Below are 23,738 nucleotides of genomic sequence, written 5' to 3'. Positions count from 1 at the left end.
AAAACGTAGCCAAAAGTGGCGACGGGTACTGCATGTCAAGATGGGTCACCGCAGTAATTGAAAGCGAAGGTCACTTCGCGCGCTTGCAGGAGTTGAGATAAGCATTTTTCCCGGCTGCTACTAATTGTGACCAGGGCCGAGCAGTTTGAGACAGCACGAATACGACGCAGTACGAAGCAGTAACTGGAAGTAGCCGTCTGTCTCACACGGGTATTTCCGCTTTATTAACTTTTCCGCTGACGAACACCAGCATAGGGCACCCAAACTGGCAAGCAGCCGAGCGCCACTCGCGCGGGGGCCTGTTTCCCATGCGGTTTGATTGTAAAACATTTTATTCGCCGGGAAGAGCTTGGCAAGAGGTCGCGTTAAGTGGTCGAGAGTACATAGCCCTCGACGACTTTGTCAGCCCACTCCACCGCCAAAACTTGCGTTCTGGGGTCAGAGCTAGCCAGCACGGTCTCCCACCGCTCGAGAGAAGGAGCTGTAACTAGATCACCCGGAGGTGGCTCTATTTTGCAGTCCCACAGGATGTGATCGTAGGTAGCACGTTGGCCACAGTGTTTGCAGTTTGGGTTGTAAAGATCTGGATAAATGTGCGCGAGGAGTGATGGGGTGCGCTGCCTCGTTCCCCGGATTCCCCGAATGGGCTGGGACCCTTATCAATTCGGAATAATTTGGTGAGAATTTGGTTGCGTTAAGGATTCTAAGGGAGGTGTTTGTAATTCGCCCTTTAGCGAAATTATTGATACCCATTTTGGAATCGCTGAGGATGATGCTCCCTTGGGTATGTGCTAGGGCGAGGGCTATAGCCGCCTCTTCTGCCGTTTCAGAGGATTTCGTTTTGATTGTCGCCGAGACGATGTGGTCACCATTCTCGTTCACAACCACAATTGCAAAGGCATTGGTATTTTTGTATTCTGCCGCATCTACATAAAGTGTTGCAGCGCACTGTCTGTATTTCTTATGTAAGGCTTTGGCTCGTGCTTGTCTTCTACCCTCATGGTGTAAGGGGTGCATGTTTTTGGGGAGTGGTTTGATTAGTAGGGCCGTCCTATAGTCGCGGGGTAAGTCTACTTTAGCATCGTTATTCGTAGGTTGAAAGTTAATTCCGAGCCTGGTAAGAATACTCCAGCCAGTTCTGGAATTGGCTAACCCCATGCGGTAGCACGCTCCTTCGTTGGCTTTGAAACGCGCGCGCAATCGGCGCGGCGGCGAAATGTAAACAGGAGAGCCCGCCGGACCAAGATGGCGCCGAGCTTGTTTCCTGCTTCACAAAATGTCACGTGACGGCCTCTCCTCTAAATTTTCCTTCCTCCAAGTAAACGATGGATTTACTGGCTGGAGTGCTAAGATGAAAGATGGCGTGTAGCCGAACGGTGCATCTCGCCGGCACGAGAGTCGAGCTCCATTCGGAAGAACTTCGGCGTCATCGTCTTCGGCGGCTGGTGCTCCTACTGCTGCGTAAGGCCGCTGCTGCTGCTACAAGAGAACACCGTGGTGGCAGAGGTTATGTCATCTAGAGTGGCAAGAAGTTATTTTGAGCTCCGCACTAAAAACGCGTCCGGTCCCACTACATTGTTCAGGTGCTTCTTTAGAACATCCCCTACCATATTCTGCCAGCTATCTTTCTTTGGTGCAATGACGCGAAGAGAACAATTCACCTTGTGAGTTTTTCCTGGGGTGAAAACGTGCAGGAACCCATTTTGACCTTTTATGACGTCTTTGGTCATTGATTCGAGCTAGGAATAAGGTACATTGATGGTGTACGTGTCCATAGCATACCAGCATATTCGGTAGCTGTCGTTCCCCACATAACAAACCAGAAACCGCAACTCTTAGAACGATTAATACGAGCTCCTGGCACTGAACCGACTACTTCCGTTCAGATGGTCCAGTGCAACCTCATCGATGGTTGGTTTCTTTTGTCTTTTTTTAAGACGACAGCTTAGCAACTGACCACAGTTCAACCTTTCGAGGCACTCTGCATCATGCCACAGATTTCAACAGCACAAAAGATGGCGGCGTGAAACGACAACAGTGCGTATTTCATGCCCCAGTCTTTCTTGATGTTCAAAGCTGCAATACGACACCAGAAGTACTCGCCCAGATTCGTGTAGCGAGACGGTGTAAAATTTTTATTAGCTCCTTCCCCATTATTTATTAGCTCCTTCCCCACTACCCTCAAAGAAAAAAAAAATTTCTCCAAAGACTAGCCAGGGAGTGACCGCCAAATGTTCTAAAGTACTGATCTCTGCTGACGTTCAGCTTTCATGGGAGTGCAGGTTCTCTTTCATTCAACCTTCTCCTCCCCGTCACCAAGTCTTGCAATCAGTGGCCGCGTGACAAATTTTATTTCAACAGCTGTTTTCACTAGGCTCGGGCACGAGTGCGGCATATTACTGAAAACCCACTGTGGAGCAACCGTTAAAGAGCCTACTGCTTGCAGAAAAGCTCGACTCGACCAAACAAATATCGCGTTATGGGGCGGTTAATCTTTTCAATGGCCACAGGTTTAGGTACATACAATGTGTATGACTTTTTTTGCTTCTTTTTTTTATCCAGACGTGCAGTCGAGGACTGAATAACACGGACCGCGCTTCGGCGGTCAGTCTTCTGACGAGTTACCTAACAAAAAGTAAGAGATGTTTAATGCATATGCAAGTAAGATGTACTTCTGTCCTTGCTCATAAAGGCACTAAGGATTTGTATTTCCGTTACGCCCGCTACACGTACTTTGAACGCAGAAGCGTGCTCCAGATTACTCTGTCCGTGACTGTACATTGGTGTTACAATAGGCGTTTATACAACCCCATGGAGCGGTTGTCATGCATATGTGTTGCGTACATGGGTGTTGGGTACATTTATCAGTTCTCCAGGAGCCTTAATTGGCACACCACAACAATTCGCTTCCCAAGCTTTCTTGCGTCGAAAGAGATATGAGGTCCTTACCCGTAATAAAAATTTATGGTTTCTATTTGCACCACAAAGAGACTTCGAACGTATGCTCCTGACAGCACGTTCAGCTTTGGCACCGAAAATGTGTTCTGCTGGTCCCGCTGCGAGATTTCATAACTCGTGTAAGAAGCTCCTGGTGTTGCTTTCCTATTGTCAGTGTTTTTCGTTGCGTACAATTTCGGCACTACCGTGATTTCTCCAGAAAATTTAATGTTTTCTGTACAGTTAGGCCCGATGGATCTTCAACGTACACGAAAATACAAGTAAAATGAAGCACTACACAGAAATACATACATTTTTATTATCAGCTACAAAGATGGACCCTTTCGTTGGGCGCTTTCTTTATCTAGTTGCACGTGTTTTCTTTTCGTCTTTTTAAAGCGAAAGCTTTACTACTTGCACTGTCAGCCTTTGCCGTGGCGCGGCGGTGCCACCATTGACCTTTAGTTGACCTCTGTGTGACGTCATGTGTGACATCACGCCGAAGAGAAGGGCGACTGACTCGCGCCGTCACAAGCCGCGGCGGTGCCAAACCGGCGCCTAACTCCTACGCTCTCCGCTAGGAGCAAACAGGTGCTTTGTGACGTCACGCCGAAGAGAAGGGCGACGGACACGCGCCGTCGCAAGCCGCGGCGGTGCCACCACCGGCGCCTAACTCCTGCGCTCTCCGCTAGGAGCGCGATTGTGGCGTTACGCTGAAGCGATTAGGCTCGACTCACGTCGCTAGAAAGCAATAGCTGTGCCAACCACCAGCGGCTTAACATTGCTTCGCGATCTCGCGCCGTCCGTGTGCAACGGCGGTGCACATGAACGGCGGCCTGACTGGACTGGATTGTACTGGACTGGATTGGATTGGATTGGACTAGAATAGATTAGATTAGATTACATTACATTGGATTGGATTGTATAAAAGATGCATCGCCACAAGTCTAACCACGAGCACCACCACCAGCTACACTACCAGCTGAACCATGGCGTAGGTACGGATATTGCTTTCGCAATTACCGGGCTTAACCAAGCTAAGCAACAGCGAATTTTTTGCCTGTGTGCCGCAAAACTGAATATTCTCTAGATTCCCAATAAACGCTGTCAATTCCCGCGCACAGTTTTTATGATAACTTTTTGTTTGTGTTATTCTCCCCGCACAAGGAAGCGAATGACAGAAACATTTTTTAAGAGGAAGCCTAATTTTCGTGCTCGTGGTGCAACAGCCTGTTCTACTTCTGTGACGCCTCTGTTTTTAGCTTTTATCTATCCGACATCTCTCGGCACATGTCAGTTTGTTTGCTTCTTTTTGTTCCGAACACGGTTGTAGAGGAAGCCCGCGCCAACATCGGCTGTTCTAGCAGCAGAACATATAGCTGGTGCAATATCTCATTCCTGTTATACGATGTCAGATGCCAGTACTACAGCACGTGCCTGCATGCAGCCTAGGCTTTGTCAGTTGGAAACAACCTGCGGGATATTCTCGGGAAGCGACGTAAGCGGTGCAACGAGATGGAACTTCCCAGTACCCAATACATTTGCCGCAAACCAGTTGTCATCTCTCTAACCAGCTAAAGTCGCCGGCATTCTATCTTGGCGCCGCTAGGTGAACCTAACAACGGTTGCAACTACCAGTCAACCATTCGAAAACTTTACTAGATCGTCGCGAAACCTACTTGCAGCGCAGGCTTTTCCAAGAACTTAGGAGCCAACGCCAGTGCACGGCAAGCTCTGCGAAGACCTCGTCTACAGATGCAAGCACTTGAAGAGAGCCGAATATACTTGCAAAAAAAAAAAAAAACTGGAGCGGAGATTAAAAATTCGTATATCCGCAAGACATTAAAGTTAAGGTTACTGCACTATTTATTACGCTTTCAAACTTTTAGTATTAGAACAATCAAAATGCTCGTTAAGCATGTTACATGTGCGCCTAAAGGCGCATGCGCTAATAATAAAAAGAAGTATTCGTCTGGTTACCGCAGTATGTACCGTCTTTGTCAAAAGCAACCAGGCTGCATGGTTTGCTTCTAGCTTGTATAGCGGAACCCTTGCGACTTTCCTAAAGACCAAAAGTCGTTGGAAGGTAAGAAGACCCCCAGTCCTTACCTTTAACGACCAATTCAGCTTCAGGGAAGCTGTAAGCGCTCCACTGTACGAGCTAGAAGCAAAACATGCAGTCTGGTTACTTTTGACAAAGACTGTACATTTTTTATTATAATAACCATCGCTGTTTGACTGGTATTTGCGGTGAAACACTAGCTTTAAATTCACTAACACTCTACCGAGCCAGCAGGTATTGGAAAAGCTGTCAGAGGGCGTCGCATTTCGAACAGGAACCTTTCTGGAAAATACAGGAGAGCAAACCGCTGTCACAAAAGAACCGAAAGCATGAAAGTGCTTACAACGCTCGTCCCGCCCCTCACTTTTCCCGTGTCTGCGGTTAGCGTTGCTGTATTTTCCTGAAAATGTACCGCTCAGCCCAAGGACAAGTGCGAATCATTCCGCCTTCAACTCATCACACAATTTAATGGTAGTAGACCTTAATATATATTCGTCACTGTTTCGCTCGATTACCTTTTTTTTCTATTGCTGCTTCGCACCACTATTTTGCTGCTATTTAATACTTCCTGTTATTCGTGCGCTTTTTATGTGAAGTTGCATAGCTTGATGAGTAATAGCCTGCTTATTGTAGCACACGCCGCTTGAATTTGCCGCATATCATGCCTCAAGTATTGAATTCTTGCTTACTGCGAAAACAGTCCAACTCTATCCTTCCCCCCTCCCCCTTCCTCCCCCCTTGCATCTGAAATCAGTTCAAGCATCCAGCCCAAGAGAGAAGTGCCTATAGCCAGCATCCTTCCATAGCACCACGAGCCAGCCAGCTCACTCTCGCTCCCTAGTTGGATGGCTGCCCACCCAACTACTACTACAATCGACTCACCTTACCACCCTATCTCCACCCTCCAGAAGCGCCAGCCACCACCCATCCACCCAGCTCTTTCCTTCATCTTCCCAAAATATTATGCGGTATGCGTAAAACAATGGCTCCGAGTAAAATCATTCAATCGAAGGTGAAACAAACCGGTTTCGCAGAATTGTCGGATCAGATGTCTGATCATCCTATAACTTTTTTCGTTCACTTGAAATGTTTCTAATGCGATAAATTTTCTACTGTCGTGCAGTGTGGTGTGTCAAGCATTGCAATGCTTTTCATGTTTGTTTGGCATAGAACTTTCCCGCTTTTGCGAGTTTATTGTGAAGACCTCATTGCGCGTTCTTCCATAGGATATACAGGGTCTATTCTGAAAGTAGTAGGACTGGTTTTTTCCTGGGCGAACGGGCGGACGAGAGGCGGTCTGCGCGTGCAGGATCGTTGAAAGTGGATATTAGGAATGCTGTGGAAAATCGGCAGTCGGCTCTCCGCCGTTGAAGAGAGCAGGTTGCTTGTACTGTAAACCCCTATAGAAACGTCTCGTCACGCAGAATCATGGAACGTTTACTGGATCAGCAATACGCGATCAAATTTTGTCTAAATCTTAGTAAAACGAGCAAAGAGACTCACGACATGATTAAGGAGGCCTACGGTGACGCTTCCATGGGTAGATCAGGTGTTCTTTGAGTGGCACAAGCTGTTCCGAGAAGGTAAGGAAAGAGTGGAAGACGACGACTGCTCAGGACGCCCTTCGACAAGAAAGACCGACGAAAATGGGTAGCAAGTGAAACATTTACTGAACAGTGATCGTAATATGAGTATCAGAATGATTGCTGATGACTTGAGCATTCCTCTAACCAAAGTTTTTGGTATCGTGACAGAAAACTTCACCACGAGGGAAGTGTGCGCGAAGTTGGTGCCGGGAGTGGTGTCAGAGGAGCAAAAGACCAACCGGAAAGCGATCTGCCAGGATCTTCTTCATCATGTGAATGAAGACCCCGTTTTTTTGCCCAGCATAAGGCGGCAACGCTGCCTCAGCCCCCTTATAGCCCCGACTTGGCCCCGCCAGTCTTTTTTCTATTCACGAGAATAAAATCGACGCTCAAGGGGAAACATCACAGATCGGTACAGGTGGTTCAACAGGCCGTGACGAGGGAGCTAAACAGCATTCCGGTCCAGGCGTTCCTGGAGGCGTACAAAAACTGTAAAACTCGTGTAGGTGCGGAAAAATTCTTATCGTTTGTACTATTCTCATGAATATATTTTAAACAAAAAAATGAGTCCTACTACTTTCAGAACAGACCCTGTATAAGGTATTTCGTAGAGGAAAAATATTGTTAAAAGCCAGTCGTGCGGTATCTCTAGCAAATCACGAAAATTTAAACTTCTCACTTCTGATCTCCCACAAGGAGGAAAAATAAATTATATTTTTTGAAGCCTGTATACAGGCAAGTAACTGAGAAGAAAAATAAATTGGTGCAAAAGGCGCTATTCTTTGACTGTCATCTGATAAGAGTGCCGGGGTTTTGTCGTTGGCGTGTCGCGCGAAAAAAAAATCAAGAAATCGTTGGTCATAAAATTTCCATAGATTTCGTTTTAAAAAAGCAGTGCCATTCCGCCTTTGAACTTTTAGAGCGCAGCTCTTAAGCGCGGTTTGTGGGTTTAGCCGTGTCGACGTCGTTGGCGCAGCCAAGCCAACCCATAAATAAATAAACGTTTGCGTTACCGCAACTGGGATTCTAAATACCTCGTAATGTCTGAGACGGGACCATTCTTTTGCTTCTTTTTTTTCATCTCATCTGTTCTCTCTACATGTGAAGGCGGTGTTTAACATTTCCATTTGCCAGGTGCTTTTTCGCAGATGTCTATGGTGTATTTTACTCACTTTGCCCGCATTAAAAATTATTTCCTTGTCTTTAGCTTTCCCCAAAAGAAATTACTGGAGAAGTTCTTCATTCTCTCCACGAATATCTGTCTTATGCGAGCACTGTTTCATGAAAATTTCAAAAGTTGCAGCTATCCAGAGAAAAGGAAGCAGTGGCAAAAACAATGTTTGTGTGGTGTCTCTTTCACGTCTAAGTTTTTCCTTAAGCCGTACCCGAAGCCGCAGGTGTTTCCGTTATTAGCTCACAGACTGACTGCCTAAAATGGCACAAAGAGACGGCCCTTGTAGAGTGATCTCACTATACACAAAAACCAAAAAAAAAGTAAATGCTTAGGCCTATTTTAATCCTCGCTGTCGCCGAAAAGATGTCTCAATATTCGAAAGATATCATTGAAACTGCATGACAACCCGAATCAGGGCTAACTTTCGGCCTCCAAGAAATAGTTTCATCCCTCTCCGACATCAACTCGAGTCGCTCTTTGCACACCAATTAGTACAGATCGTGACCTCAGCCTCCTGCATTAACCTGCTGCCTGAGCAACGTTCCCTAAGTGAGCCTGAACTGTAAAGGATAGATGGGCCTGGTTTGGGCGCTATCGAAAGTTCGCGTTCGGTCGTCATAGGGACAAGCACTGCAAGGCGTACAGGGCTAGGAGATGCTGGGAGAAACGTCATCATTATCTTTATCAGCAGCCACCATAGCGACGCACACTGTAGGACCGACTCCTCTCCAGCTTCATGTCCTGTTAACCCTCTAAGATGACAGCTGTGGCCACCCTGTCGTCTCAAACGTCTGGATGCCATCAGTCCATCCGAACCTCTGCCATCCCATGCTGCGCTTGCTTTCCCATGAAATTCGCTGTTACCCAATGCGACCATCGGTTGTCTCCTCTTGCGATAGCCATTAGAATCCAAAGAACGCACCTCATTATTTCTTTGGAGAATAACGGCAAAGTAACCATCAGACACACAATATAGACTTCCCATAGAATCAGTAGAGAACACGAAGATTAAGTGTAGCATTAAGGCCAATTATAAACATTTTAGGACTTCTGTGGTGTTCGGAGCGGGTCGGCAGTGACGATAAATACGAAATTGTTTTCGTTTCAAAACTAACACGCATTCACGCGACAGACATAGTACTTATATGGTGGGCACCAGTTGAAGGCCATCACAACCTAGAGAAGGCGGTGGACATCTCACTCGCCTCTTCGCATGTACTCCACCATCACCGATTCACTGTCCTGCGGAACATACCACCGCACAAAAATCTCCGTCAAGAGGAGGCGGCATGCTGATGCCAAATCCAGAGTAACACTTTCCTCCATCTTGCGCTTAGGCACACCCATTACTCCACCTATTACACCGCGTGACCTCCCGGGCCATCCGGGTAGCTGCGGCAAATGGGGTCATAAGTGGACGGGGTCATACGTAATAAACGGACGTGACGACCATTTATTCTGCAATAAAAATATACGAGCAAAATAAGCAAATAAAGTGGCTGGTTAAACACAGAACTTAGACAAGACCAGCTCGCAGCATCGAACTACACTACAGCTCTTTAATCACGGCAGGTTTTACACACAATGATCGTCTTCAAATAACGTTATTCTGTGATCATGGCTATCGTTACTTTTTAGGAGAATAGCAGAGGACCTGGGAGATTTTATTCGGTGCTGTTCAACGCCGTCATGCATTTGCTGGTGAATATTAAGGCGGAAGCCTTTAATGCCTCATCGTTGTAAGCAGGAGTTGTCAACAGAAATGTCATGCTTTTCAATTGTTCGAAATGGCCGTGACGACACAATGCGCGAATTTCAAACGGGGCCAATTGTACCTAGGCTAGTAACCATGCAACACATTAAAGGGATGGTATAGTGATGCACTAAATAAAATAAATAAATGAAACCGAGTAGGCAATTGGTCGATTTGGGGAATAGAACCAGATTCTCCGGAGTGCGAGAGGAGCACGCTAACTACTCCGCCATGACAGCTCGATGGTTGGAAATGAAAAAAGGCGCGTCTAGCGAATACGGTGTCTTCGTACACTCCCATCTTCCTCCCTTCCCTCATGGCAAAGTTCAGGTGTCCACTCAGATATGTGAGACAGATACATGTCCTTTCCACAAAAGCCAATTTACCGTCCAGCCAGGCGCAGAGCCGAACGGGCGATGGCGTTCTGTGGACTTCCTGGCAGCGTTGCAAGACGCTGTCGCGTTCCGCTCCTAGCGGCGAAGCTTACATTCACGAGCCGGTCTAGACGAAGCAGATAATCTCAAGGTGCTGCATGCGTTCGTGCTTAGCCGCATTCTTTACGCCACTCCTTACCTAAACCTCTCCTGTTCGGATAAAGACAAGATCAATGCTCTTATCCGCATGGCTACCAAAGCAGCGCTAAACCTACCAAAGAGCACTAGCACGGACAGACTCTTAAAATTAGGAATGCACAACACTATACAAGAACTTATAGATGCAGATCGCTACACACAGTACCTTCGTCTGGCTGGCACGGAAACTGGACGATATATACTGGATTCTCTGGGAATTCGCATACCGGCACACACGACAGACTTCATCTCTCTCCCTCGCGCCATACACTCCGCGCTTATCCTGAAACCCCTTCCTAAGAATGTCCACTCTGAATACCATCAATCCCGCCGAGTCGCGCGAGCCAAAGCTCTCCATAAAGAATATGGCACTTTAGAGGATGTGCGCTGGGTGGACGCCGCGTGTGGTACAGACCGTTCAGTAGCTGTGGTTTATCATCCAGCAGCCCCCCCATTTACCCATTTCATAGACCCACCTTGTACCCCGGAAGAAGCAGAGGAAGCAGCTATAGCAATAGCCATTGCCCAAACCAATGCGGCTTATATACTAAGCGATTCCAAAACAGCCATTCTTAACTTCGCCCGCGGACGCGTCCATCCCCCCGCGTGGCAGATATTGAGAATGTGCACCCTAAATCCCGATAGGCGTATTGAGCTCGTGTGGGTGCCGGCTCACTCTGGCAATCCCGGAAATGAGGCCGCCGATAACATAGCCCGAGGACTTATTTGCCGGGCAAATGGCGACCCCAGCCGGGATTTCTCGAGGGGGTGGGCACACACGTTCCCGGAACTAACTCAACAAGCACGCCTTGCCCGTCGACTCTATCCCCCTCCCCACCCCCGCCTATCCCACTCCCAACAAATCCTCTGGAGGCGACTCCAGACCCGAACTCTTCCTACCCCTCAGCTTCTATCCCACTTCCGCCATGTTTCCCCAGAGTGCACTCTCTGCGGAGAACCGCACGCCACCCTAGACCACATCCTCTTCGGCTGCCCTGCCGATCCTCCCCCGCAGGGACAGCCCGCCATTGGTACATGGGAGGAATGGGAGGCCCTCCTTGCGTCGCAGGACCCGGACGCGCAACTTCGCTGTGTGAACCGGGGTGCCAGTGCCATGGCCCTACGTGGCCTGGACACATGCGCGTAACGTGAGGGCTGTGCGGTGGCCCTGAGATCTTGTACGGTCCAAACTCACTAGCTTAATAAAGTTTTTCATCCATTAACATCTTAACCACATATCAGTGACACAAGCAGCAACACTGCGCTTAAGGCTTTCGCCTCACCGCACTTTTGGTCAACAAAGCGCCCCCCCTGAATTGTTTTTCAATCGAGCCTTACGCTTGATCCCATCGTGCGAGCGCATGCTGCCCGAGTCCCAGCGGGTGCCAGCTAGCATTTTTCCTCTCCGATATGAACGGCAACGGGAGTTTGTTGACATTAGCATCGACCCCCTTTCGACATCGGATGCAGCTGCTACGGCTGCCGCGCGTGCACTTTTGGTACGTATCATGGCATACGTTGCGAACACGTGATACACAGCGGGCCCTGCTGCTTTTTCACGACGAACGACAAATGCTTCGAGCTTCTTGGTGGTGGTGGTGGAAACATTTATTCAGAATGGACAGGAGGTGTTTGGATCAGCCCGTAAGGGACCGATCCTTACAAGCACTAGGTGGAGGTCCCTAGTTTGGGACCCCAGTGGCGGTAGCCGCCGCCCAGGTGCGCCCGACTAAGGCTTGTTGGGCCTGTAAGTCGTGGCAGCCGAGCAGGGTCGCCTCCCAGTCCTCCCGGGTTGGGTTGGGGATAGGGGGAATGGCCGGGTGGAGGGGCAGGCCCACACCATGTGATAAGTGCCCGAAGACACCGCACTACAGTGCGCGCAGTTGCCGCTAAAGGAGAGGTCGAAATGTTTTAGGGCTGCCGGGCACAGAGTTGCGCAAGCTACGTGCTAGTGCGATCGTATTTGGCACGGCGGCGACGGTATACGGGCGGTGATTTTCTCTGCTTCGGGACGTTCCACGTAATAAGGGCTTGCGCTTCAAAAATAAAGTGCCAAATCACGTTGCAGAGAGCGCATTCAAAGCGAATAAATAGCTGCGATTAGTTTTCCGTACGGATTCACGCATAAAGCTTGAAACAGAGGGTTCACGAAGCCATAGTCGCAGAAGAAAGTGGTAGGTGTGAGAAAGCATGTGTTCCTACTTCAATTGGAGGGGACACTTATGCTCCGCCTTAAGGGTATGACGCGGTAGCTATAGTGGGCTAATAACCATACATGCAGAATTGGTCCTGCTCTACGTAACATTCATGGATGGCGGCGAGTCCTCATACCAATACCAGTGCAGTGCTGCAGCGGTTAAGCGACGCGCCACCGCACTGGCAAATGACTGTTTCTCTCAGAGCCACCATTAGGGATTGTGCGACCCATGTCACTCTTCCCGAGAAACCCCTCGCGACTAATCATTAATTTAACTACTAGCTGCCACCTGCCCCCCCCCCCCCCCCCCCCCCATTGGCTGCAGCGTCCGCGACGCTCCTCCTAACATACCCGAGCTTCCTCCCATCGGCTGCAGCTCTTCTGACCTTACCCGAGCTTACCCGAGCTAACTCGTGTAAGCTAACTCGGGCAATTTGTGTGCTTACCCAAGATAACTCGGGTAAGCTCAGGTTAGTTCGGAACCCGAGACAAGATGACAAAATTCTAGCTCGGGGATGGTACATCTGGAGTAGTGCTTTCGCACCAAAAATCCCTCTTATCCACCACTCAAATTCCCGTGCCTGAGTTCACATCCATTATACTAAGACCACTGAGTCACCCGCCGGGCAGGCAAGGGAACTTATGCTGGAAGGAAAATATCACATAGCACGGAAAGAGGTACAGCAACCGCAGTAGCTCCTACGAGTGAGTGTAGTAACAACATGTCCGCCTTTCGCTGCTGAGTGCCATAATAGAAGCACGGTGACACAGAGCCTAAATACCACGCGACTGCTCACAGCAGAATGACGGCGTGCGCCCGTCATTTGGGCTACGATATGAGAGTGCACAAAGCTGAGAGAAAAAGCTCAAGAGAAAAGTGTATGTAATAGCTGTATCATACCGGTACTCACCTATTGGGCAACGCAGTGGGCTATAGAAAGAAAAATGGTAGGTGCAACATTAAGAGGAAGGAAGAGGGCAGAGGTGATCAGGGAACAAAACGCGGGTTAATTGACATCCTAGTCGAAATGAAGACGAAGAAATGGGCTTGGGCAGGGCAGGTAATGCGAAGGCAAGATAACCGCTGGTCCTTAAGGATAACGGAGTGAATTCCAAGAGAAGGCAAGCGTTGAGGAGATGGCATAGAGTTAGGTCGGCGTATGGGATGAAGACGTTTGCGTGGGTAGAGGGGCGGCAGGTGGCCCAGGACAGGGTAATTCGAGAGGTATGGGAAAGGACATAGACCTGCAGTGGGCATAGTTAGGTTGTTGTTGTTGATGATGATGATGATTCGCATTATCAACTCGGCGTCTCACTTTATCTATCAGTAACATGCACATGCCTCCACTTCTATGCGTTTAATTTGTGCGAAGGTACCAATTTCTTGCCTTACACTTTCTTCCGGCTCCCTTCGGTTTAGCGAGCGCATATCTGCACTACCTGTGCGCATCAATGAGTTCCGATGCGTTTAAGTACAAACACCTGTAAGTGTACATACGTTATCGTAGGGTTCAGCACCCCAGAACGCAGGTTCATCTCGACGAGAGACACAATCAGGCCTGCACTCCCCTGGGTCGACAGGTCGGTGGAGCAGCCGTCCTCGATGCTGCCTCACATGTCGCGGAATCGGTTGGCCGTCACGATTGCCGCCAATTTGCGCTGTGACGCGTTGCGAAAATCCTTCTTGTTCTCCTTTTTGTTGCAGAAGTCGTTCAGCGACGCTGCGCTGCGCCAGAGGTGAAAGGTGTGCGTTTTCGTGCGAAAAGACCATCAACTGTCATTTCCACTGGTGCTTGGAATATTGTCTGAAATACGAAATGGAATATTTTGAACCCACTGTTTTTTTTTTTTTTGCCAATCAGTGGCCCACACTCACGTTTAGAGCGCAGTGGCCTTGTTCTGGCTCCTTGCGTACTGTTTATAAGTTATAACTAGAAACACGTGTTTTGAAACTTATAACGACAAAGCCATGAGAGATAAGCTGCGGCCTAATTTCACATGGCTATTACGATTCTGCCAAGATAAGAAATCCTTTTTAAACTAGCCATCAATGCCTCGTTTGAGAAATATGTGTAATTGGAAAGGTAGTTTACACCCCCCCCCCCCCCCCCCCCCCCCCCGAGACCATACACTGATGCTAAAAGTAAAATTTATGAATGCTTTTATCCTGAAGGCTTAATTCTAGTTCTATTTCCTTGGTCGCGATGAGACGAAACATTCCAGCACGTTATAGGATTGCAGAAGGGCTCAAGAGACAAAGACGCAGGAATATCAAGGAAGCCAAAAGTCAATGAAAAAATAAACACGCTATTATTCTTCCATTGGTCTAACCCACGAATTTAAAAAGAAATAACATATAACATCCCCTTTGCTGACTGGTTTCACTGTTGGCTGCCTTCATGTATGTCATAACGAACCCCGGTACTCCCTTCCCATGTCTGTTAAATAGATTAACGAAGGTCTCGGTTCTGGCCGTCTTTACCATAGGTAGCATAAAAAGGGTTCTCGCCCAGCCTCCGCCCTCATCGTTCGATCACATACCACGTGATACTTACGGTAATACAGGACGTACTAAGTCCGCCGCTATGGACGAGGATGGTGTGGTTGAACTCTCGCATGGCTAGGTTACATGAAATAACCCCCGAAAGCAGAATGTTTCACAGCCGCCTCCGTAACTCAGTTGGTAAAGCACTGGACGCGAAATTCAGATGTCCGCGGTTCTGATTCCACGGGCGCCATGTGGTTGTTATTTCTTCTCTTTTCTAATCAGCCATCTTTAACAGATAAAATTATTCTCGTATTTATCTCCCACTGATCAGCACTACCAGTTTAAAAAAATAAAAAAGAGAAACAATCCTCTTGCTCCTTGGTTTCGTTGACTGTTGGCTACCTTCATGTGTGTGTCATAACGAGCCCGTCAATTCCCTTCCCTTGTCCGCTTCTCGACACACAAAGACGAACACACAGTGCACTTTGTCTCCAGCCTTCTGTGTTCTTTTAAACGGTTACATAATCCTATCATGCGCAACCAACTAGCTCTAATCCTGCCGCTTCGTGTAGCAGCATTATTATGTATCAGTTTCTTGTGGCTTCTTTTTGTTTTCAGAGACTCTTACGCGTAATACGCAACCCACAAATCGCAGAAAAACCCTTGAAATGGCTTCAGCCCAGCAGGTTCGCTCAAGTCGTACACAAGAGGCATATGCGGTAAGAATGTGATAGCAAAAACGGCAGTTCACGCCTGCATTGATGTTTGTGCAATCGCATTCTTCCGAAGTGAGTGCTTCTGCATCCTCTCCCAGTAATGCGATAAGCCTCGATTCGATCGGTGCAGGAGCCCTCAAGCCATAAAAATACGCAAAATAAACCGACGCTAAGATATTTAAGCGCAGTTCATTCTGCTGCCACTGTACGTTAGCGATCTTCGCACTTTGTTCCCAGTTTCTTTGTATAACGTTGTTATCACAAGGTGACCACCCTGCCCAGCCCATGTTAAACTCTGGCTTAGATCAGCGACCGACGGGCAAGTTCTACGCAAGCTACTCCAGCATAGTAGCGCTGTTCACAAGCGACGCTCATCAAGCACTCACCCAGTTTGTAGCAGCCCTGGTTTAGTGCGCTCATAGAGGCTTCGAAGACCTTCGTCGCAACAAACGATAGCCGACACGCAAACATCATACTGCATCTAGCGTTTCACTGCATTTTTTCGCTAGCCGATGCGAACCCGTCGTCGATCGAGGAGTCATCGCATTGCGCTGAGTACACCACAGTGTCCTGGCTGCTCGAGTCCCTCGGGTGGTAGAGACACTTTCTCTGTACGGCCGCTGCCGACCCATCGGGTTATAAAGGAGGCCCGGCGGCCTCGCCATCTATCAGTGTGAAAAAAAGACAGCAGCGTCTGCCTGGTTATAGCCCAAATTATCAAAAAACTGCATAGTCATGGAAGCAGTATTCTCATGCAGAACAGCAAATAAAGTGAATAAGGGAGGGGAAAGCCTTAGGGTGCTTGCCAATGCTTCGACAAGAGGACTTGCCCTCGTCTGGGCAAAGCGTTCATAGTTGGCGGTGTTGAAATAGGGTAAGGTTTCCACTCCAAGGAGGATCACTTCAAGGAGGGTTCTCGGAGTTGAAGACAAGTCCTCTTGTCCCTCTGCGGAGTGAAGACTCTATTTAAACTCCGCCAATGATGAACGCTTTGCCCGGACGAAGACCATCTGACTACGTTCTCTACCATGGCATTAGAGATCGCATTAGGATGATGGATAGCTGGGCGAGTAAGTAATAGTCGTTAATTGTGGGTGGTGCAGCGCCTAATAGACGAAAAAGCACGTCCGTGTTGCTCTCTAATTTCGCGCTGTAACACCCACACGACCTCATCATGTAGCATTCAATGCCTAATGCTCAGAATCTGGTGTTAAATAATGTATCCACAGATGATTTCTTTCAAAGTAGATTTAAATTTTTTAAAAACGCCTTTCAAAAATTTGCGTTCCTCAGATCAGCTCGATAACGATTGCGGCACACAAAATCTGACCGTTTGTGTAAGCTCGGAAAGTACGCGGCTAAGGCCAAGTATACATTTTTCTCATTAAGACAAGAACGCGTACGGTCGTCCACAGACCTGTCTAGAGCGCTTGAACGATACGCCAGGGAGTGTACTGACATCATTTACAAATGACCTGGGGCACGAAGCAAGACCTTATCGTGCAAGCACATTACCATGGATCGTGTTCAACTCCTCAGATATATATCTTTAAAAGCTATATTCTACACTCCAGCCAGCGGTGAATGTCACAAATGCACAACAAACCTCGCCGCTAGAGCACTCTAGACAGATGCGTGGGGAAATATACAACACTGACGAGCTCAGCGGTCGTCCACTTTCTTCGTTTGGCTATCCCCATCATCGACAATCCGCCCCTCAAACCCCTTCCTAGCATACTGCGGCCGGAAAAAAGATGTGTAAACCATTGCAAAATTTCTGATCATAGCCGATGTCTCATTTATTCGTCCCGTAAGGTGGCATCATAAAAGCACGTCATAAAATCACATTGCAGCTGTCTTCGTTAAACCAATTAATGAGGAAGTGTAATAGCAGCAGCAGTTTTTGGCGCATCGTTCGCGATATGCCGACAAGTTGTGTGGTGGTTTGTTTCGCCCAAAGGCAGAAGAAGAAAAGCGGAATAACGTGCAACAACTGATCAGTTCACTCCCTGTTCTTAACCCGCATAATTTCTCTTGTTACACGCGACGAACAAAGCAAAAATTAGTGCCTGCAAGTTTAACTCGTCAGTGTTCTGTCGCACTCTGTGCAGTTGAAATTTAGGCGTGACATTTTGTGTCCGGAGGGTGCGACCTTGGGACTAGAAGCACCCAATTTTAACTGGGTGTTTTCTTCTCACAAATGACACGTTGTGAATTACAAATGAATGATTCACCACGTGGTAGTCGCCTACGGCCGCTGGGTAACTTGCAATTTCTTCTTTATGCTGTTCTGGCTTCGGTTTAACCAGTGGAATGGTGCCTGCGACACGTTTGGAGTGTTAATCTCACGTGATGTACGAAAACAACTACAATCGTAATTACTAACAGGTAGTTTTAATTCACTACAATGCTGAGGCTAGCCTGCTGAAAGAAGTGGAATTACAAGAAATGACGCAACAGTTCTTACATTGCAGTTTTTTCTTTGTGCCTGACGTCACCTAAACTCTTTGATTCCATCCATAAGAAATTAAATTACAACTTATATAGCGGTCGTAAGCGTATATCATGAGGTGTACCATGTATCCAAATGTCTAACGGATCATTTGAAAGAAGAAAAGACACAGCTTAGGTCCTTTAAGCTGTTGAACGCAGAGAGTTGGTTGTCATACCCAAGTAACCAGGAATGCGTGCAGGGTGACAGATCTTATAAAAAAGATAAAAAGCCTGTCGCCTTCGACGCGCATCAAAGCAAGCCACGCTAAGCGCGACGTCGCCGAAGCCGCACATGACTTGGAAAACAGAGTGACATGTACCTTGTAGTCGAGTTTCCTTTTGGCAGGTTTAAGTGGCTACACTCAGCATTGGTGAATGCGAATCAAAGGAAGCGGTAAAGCATCGCTAGCGTCTCCAGCAATTCACGCGTCATTGTCTCCCAGATTTCAGAATTATCATACCGCAAGTCTTTCAGAACCTTCACGGTTCGAAAGCGAGCACCATGTCTCAGTCGAGGGTTAAATACCATCACTCTGTCGTTTCAAGTTACGTTGTTCAACCCTGCATGTGAAAAAAAATTCTGCAAAACGTTCTTCTCACGTACTTTTATTTTTCGATGATTCCAAGACTAAAAAAAGAAACATTGAATCCTTTCACAGAATATGTCCTCTAAAAGCAGGGTCACCTAATAAACATCAATTTAAAAGCTGCGAGCACAAGGCGCTCGAAAAGCCTAAAATTTGAGAAGCTAACTTTTTCGCGAGAAGCCTTAAGCGGCATGCAAATTCGCACCCGTACGAGAGGTACACAATATTTAACGATCACGTCTAGGCAACTACCTACTTAAGGCGTTGCATGACTTCAACTGAAATCGCTGTGCATTTCGACAGAGGCGCTCCGTCATTCTTGCCCGGTTGGACGCTGCACATGGACAATGTGGACGTACAAGCCGTTCTGTATTTCTCAGGGGTGGTAAGCAGATGACCGCCTGTTTACGCGCTACAAGATGCATAGGTCCCATCTAAACATTTCAGCAAAAGGCGACGTAAAGTGGAGGGGAAATGAAATCAGGTAGGAGCAAGACAACAAATGGAACAAAAAGCAAGGCTTTCCTCGCCACCGCGGCGAAACGCACAAAAGACTCAGCATGACCCCACCCGCTCCCCCCGCCTACGTTTTCCGTTGTCGCGTATAAAGCGTGTAAAATCGCCACAACAGTTCGGTGCAGTGATCATTGACTTAATAGCTACGATAGTAAGGCTGGAATAACAGCAAAAAGCGGAATACTGCTACATGCAAGAAGGCTTTTACATTTGGAGCTTGAATGTAGGGACCCTGCGCAGTGACAAAATATAATTTTAAAAATCGAACAAGAGAAAAAATCAATTAATTCGTCCATCGACAAAAACTGAAAAATTCTCACAAAGTCTTTACTGCTTATCCCGAGCTGTCATTCTGCCACATGAAGACCTACGTCGCTTTTTCCCATCAGCGGGCCCCAGAGAGGCTTTCAAAGCCATCTTACGTGCCTCGGGGCTTAGAACATCCACGGAAAGCACTTCTTTCGGCTTTTCAATGAAGACTTCCGGGAGCCACTGGACGGCCACGACACTCAACATGGTCATGAAGGCCACGTACATGTTGAAGGGAATGCCCTCTGGTTCGGTCTTCAGTTTAGCGAGAAACATGCCCAAATATGACCCGATGCCACCGAAGAAAACTGATAGACTCACTCCTGCGCTCCGAATCTTCGTGGGGAAAGCGTCTCCCGCATAGCACATCACAACGCTCATAGACGCTGACACTACAGCCTTCATTGCTGCGTGCACGAAGGGAGTCACAAAGTGTCCACCGCTGAGCGCCAGCAAAAACTTTGTGACGGCGCAGCAACACGTGATGGCGAGAACTGCAGACAGCGTTTCGCGTATCCCATAGCGGTCCACAGCCAAAATTATGGCCCAGTAGATGCTCGTCGACATACCGAAGAATACTGCTAACCAAAAGTACCCTGATGTGTTGTCGCTGAAGACGAGGCCGAAGTACACGCCGCTCAGTGTAAACCTGGAGAAGAAAGCGGCCACCGCGAGCCGCCGCATTCTCATGGCCTCGAGGATGCCTTCTTTAGCGGTGGCCATATACGTCGGCTCGTCGCTGTCCAGTAGTTTTCCCATTTCGCCGAGCAGCACTCGGAAGCCCCCGCGTGCTTTGTCCAAGTCCTCGCCGTTGATCTTGGCGGCCAAGAGCACGCCCTCCTCCGCTTCACGCACCTTCCACGTCGCCAGAAGCCAGGTGGGGGACTCTTCCAGCAAGAAGCAGCTTACGGCGAAGATTGCCGCCGGCGTGATGATAAGTGCTTGAGCGAGTGCCCAGCTCGGCGACTGCCACGAGAGGATGTGCACGACCGGTGGCACAAGGGTACCCGGCACGGCTGTTTGAAGCAGCAGGAATAGCCAGCGCCGTGAAGGGCCCGTCCCCTCGTACAGCAGGATGAAAGTGAGAAGGTAACCGCCGTTTCCGGCGGCCATGGCCAGGGCGCGGTTGATGAGGAAGAAAGTGAACGTCTTCGCCACACTGCAGCCGATCAAGGAGAAGACCAGTACGAAAGCGCAGACCATCGTCACCGGCTTTCTGCCTATGCGGTCAGACGCGAACCCCGCCACGGGTGACAGAGTCGTGTAACTGAGGGAAGTGAAGAACGAAGACAACTTGTAGAGGTACTGGCGGCTGCACACAAGGTCGAACCGACTCACGATGCTGTCGCCCTTGTCAGTGGCGTCGTAATCCCAGCTGTGGCACGCTATCACGGTCCTGTTTTCCGCGACTGTGTCCTGCGGCACATAAAAGCAAGGCCATTACCATTTCATTAGGGCGTTCGTCCTTCTTTAATGCATGCAATGCATTAAACGTCCACATGGGCCTTGTCCGCACATATGATTTCGTCCGTCCACCGACGGGAAAGTACTATGACAATGGAAAGAAAAGCGAACAGAGCGGAGCCTTACCGCTCCGCTCTTCGTATTTCTTTCAAACACGCTTTTACTTCGGTGGCAGCAAAAATATTAGACTGGAGTTGTCCGTGGCGCATTCTAGGACGACTATGACATCGTTTTCTTAACACACAGGTAGAAATACCATAAAAAAATCGAACAGTGGAGCGCATAGTCGCCGCGCTGTTCGCGTTTATTTCCATTGTGATAGTACTTCAGAGTACGGGTTTTGGGCCATAAAAAGGTTGATGGAAAGGAAGCGTTATTGGGTCAACAATACAGCAATCCAGTTTCAAGCCGATGTGGTTAAGTCGACCTTAAGACTGAAGAGCAACTATACATTAGATGCGTATACGTACGCATCACCATGCGCAGGTCGAAGGAGACTTTATGTTACATAGTTGTGGTTGGAACAAAACGAAAATGTAGGAGTATTTAGTGCTGATAGAAGACGTGGTCATGTATGGAAGCTCCGCCAAGAAAAGCTCCACAGAGACACAATAAGTCTTAATTCACATTGCTAAGAATACGTATTCTGCATGCTATTCAGGTCAGCATCAAAGAAGGCTATCATGGAGAGATGAACAAATAGGCGGACAAAATGGAGCCAACGTCGATAAAATATGTGATCTACGGGAAGAAATCGTTTCTGGGCTAGTTGGTAGTGTTTATTTTTCGGCTGTATTTCTGGTCTTCTACGGGAGCTCCATGCATGCAGAATTGTCCGTACGTAATGCATGGGAACACGACATGGCATCATGCATTCCATGCATAACAGCTGTCAAACAGTAGCACGTTTAAGAGAGGAAGCGTAATTTCTACGTCATTTTTTAATGCAGCGATTAGCGTTACAGAGACAAAGGGCCACCTTGTTTAGTAAGAAGGCTGGTGAATGATTCGTAGTGAGAACGAGAAAGCCTACTGGTTGACCCCAAGCTCCTAGCATTAGTTCAGAAGTTGCCTCGATTGATTGCTCTCCTTTCGCGATGTTATTGTGCTCATTCACTGGAAGTCGTTCACTTTGAAAACAGAAATATAGTGCGTGCTAAGTTAACATTTGATAATGTACTTGCTAAACCCCAAGCGTAAACTTCACAAGCAGACGAAGCCTAACAAAAACAACATACAAGGGAGAGAAAAGACATGCACAACATGCAACTGTTTATTCGTAGCGGATACGAGTTAATAAAAATCAAAATGAGGCCGAGGACAGAAAGAAAACACCAGAATGAAAAAAAACAAACCAGAAGGAGAAGCAGACATGTGTATCACTATGTTTTAATTGAAAATACAATGCCACTTTCCTAAAAGGCAATAGTGGCGCTACTTATACACTCACTCCGGCCTTTTTATTGCAGAATCCCTTGACCAGCTCAGAACTGTATGGCTCTGTTCTTTTGACACGAAAAGCTTCACTAGGCTAGTCAAACTCGAGTCTGGCGTATGCTCCGTGATCAGAATCAGCCCCAGCTGCGCATGCGCAGAACCGAGGGACGTCACAGGAGAGGCGCAAAAAAAAAAACAAAGACAAACAAAGACGAACAGTGCGCCAGGAACTCTCATGTCTCGGTGGACACCCAAACCGTAAATTGGTAAACTGGTTTTTTAGGAAAGGAAATGGAGCAGTACCTGTCTCACATATCTCGGCGGACACCTTAACCGCGCTGTAAGGGAAGGGAGGAAGGTGGGAGTGAAAGAAAGAGAGAAAGAGGTGCCGTAGTGGAGTTCTCCGGAATAATTTCGACCACCTGGGGTTCTTTAACGTGCACTGACATCGCACAGCACACGGGCGCCCCTTGCGTTTCGCCTCCATTGAAACGCGGCCGCCGCGGTCGGGTTCGAACCCGGGTACTCCGACTCGGTAGACGAGCGCCTTCGTAAGGGCCTTAGGGAAAACGAAATGAAATGAAAATTGGTTTTAAGGAAAAGAAATGCCTGTCTCTCATATATTGGTGTACACCCGAAAGGAGTGACGTCACACGCGGCAGAAATAAAAAAAAATAAATAAAACACAAGCAGTGCGCGAGGAACACCTGCTATCTCGGTGAACATACGAACAGCGCCGTAAGGGAAGGAAAATGAAAAGAAAATTGGTTTTAAGGAAAGAAAACCACTCCTGACTCTCTCATATCTCGGTGAATACCTGAACCGCGCCTGGTTTGGTTTATGGGGTTTAACGTCCCAAAGCGACTGAGGCTATGAGAGACGCCGTAGTGGAGGGCTCCGGAAATTTCGACCACCTGGGGTTCTTTAACGTGCACTGACATCGCACAGTACACGGGCCTCGAATTTCTCCTCCAAAGAAATTCAACCGCCGCGGCCGGGATCGAACCCGCGTCTTTCGGGCCAGCAGCCGAGCACCATAGCCACTGAGCCACCGCGCCTTAAGGGCCTAAGGGAAAATAAAATGAAATGAAAATTACTTTTAAGGAACGCGGATGCCTGTCTCTCATATCTTGGTATACATCCGAGAGGAATGCACGCCACAGTACATGTCTCTAAAGCAACCTTCTAAGACAGCACCGTATTCACTACACCGCGCGGCTCCTCCTCCACCTCGCCGCAGCTTTTCGCTTCGAGATATCCAGGCTTAACCTTAGCTAAGCCACAGCCAATTTTTTTTTAGATTTTTTTTGCAGTCTCGCTTCGTATTTTTAAGGCGAAAGCCTTTAATGGCTCATACTGTCGTGACCAAGACGTGTTCACAAATCTGTCCGCGTTTCACATTAGTCGAAATGGTCGTGACGTCACTACGCGCAAATTTTGACGGTGT

At 48.0% G+C, this 23,738-nt stretch overlaps 1 protein-coding gene across 1 annotated transcript in view; it reads right to left on the bottom strand.

Moving 5' to 3' along the window:
• Positions 1 to 23,738, bottom strand: part of LOC149362626 (solute carrier family 22 member 7-like) — a 54,603-nt gene that overhangs the window by 19,022 nt on the left and 11,843 nt on the right. The window contains exon 2 of the mRNA XM_089568344.1: positions 19,508 to 20,806. Within this exon, the coding sequence (XP_089424470.1) occupies positions 19,508 to 20,806 (1,299 nt within the window). The remainder of the gene's footprint in view (positions 1 to 19,507; positions 20,807 to 23,738) is intronic.

The sequence above is a fragment of the Amblyomma mixtum genome, chromosome 2 (genome assembly GCF_055824585.1).
Source record: "Amblyomma mixtum isolate Tamu chromosome 2, ASM5582458v1, whole genome shotgun sequence".
NCBI lineage: Eukaryota > Metazoa > Arthropoda > Arachnida > Ixodida > Ixodidae > Amblyomma > Amblyomma mixtum.
This window is presented reverse-complemented; position numbering and strand designations above follow the sequence as displayed.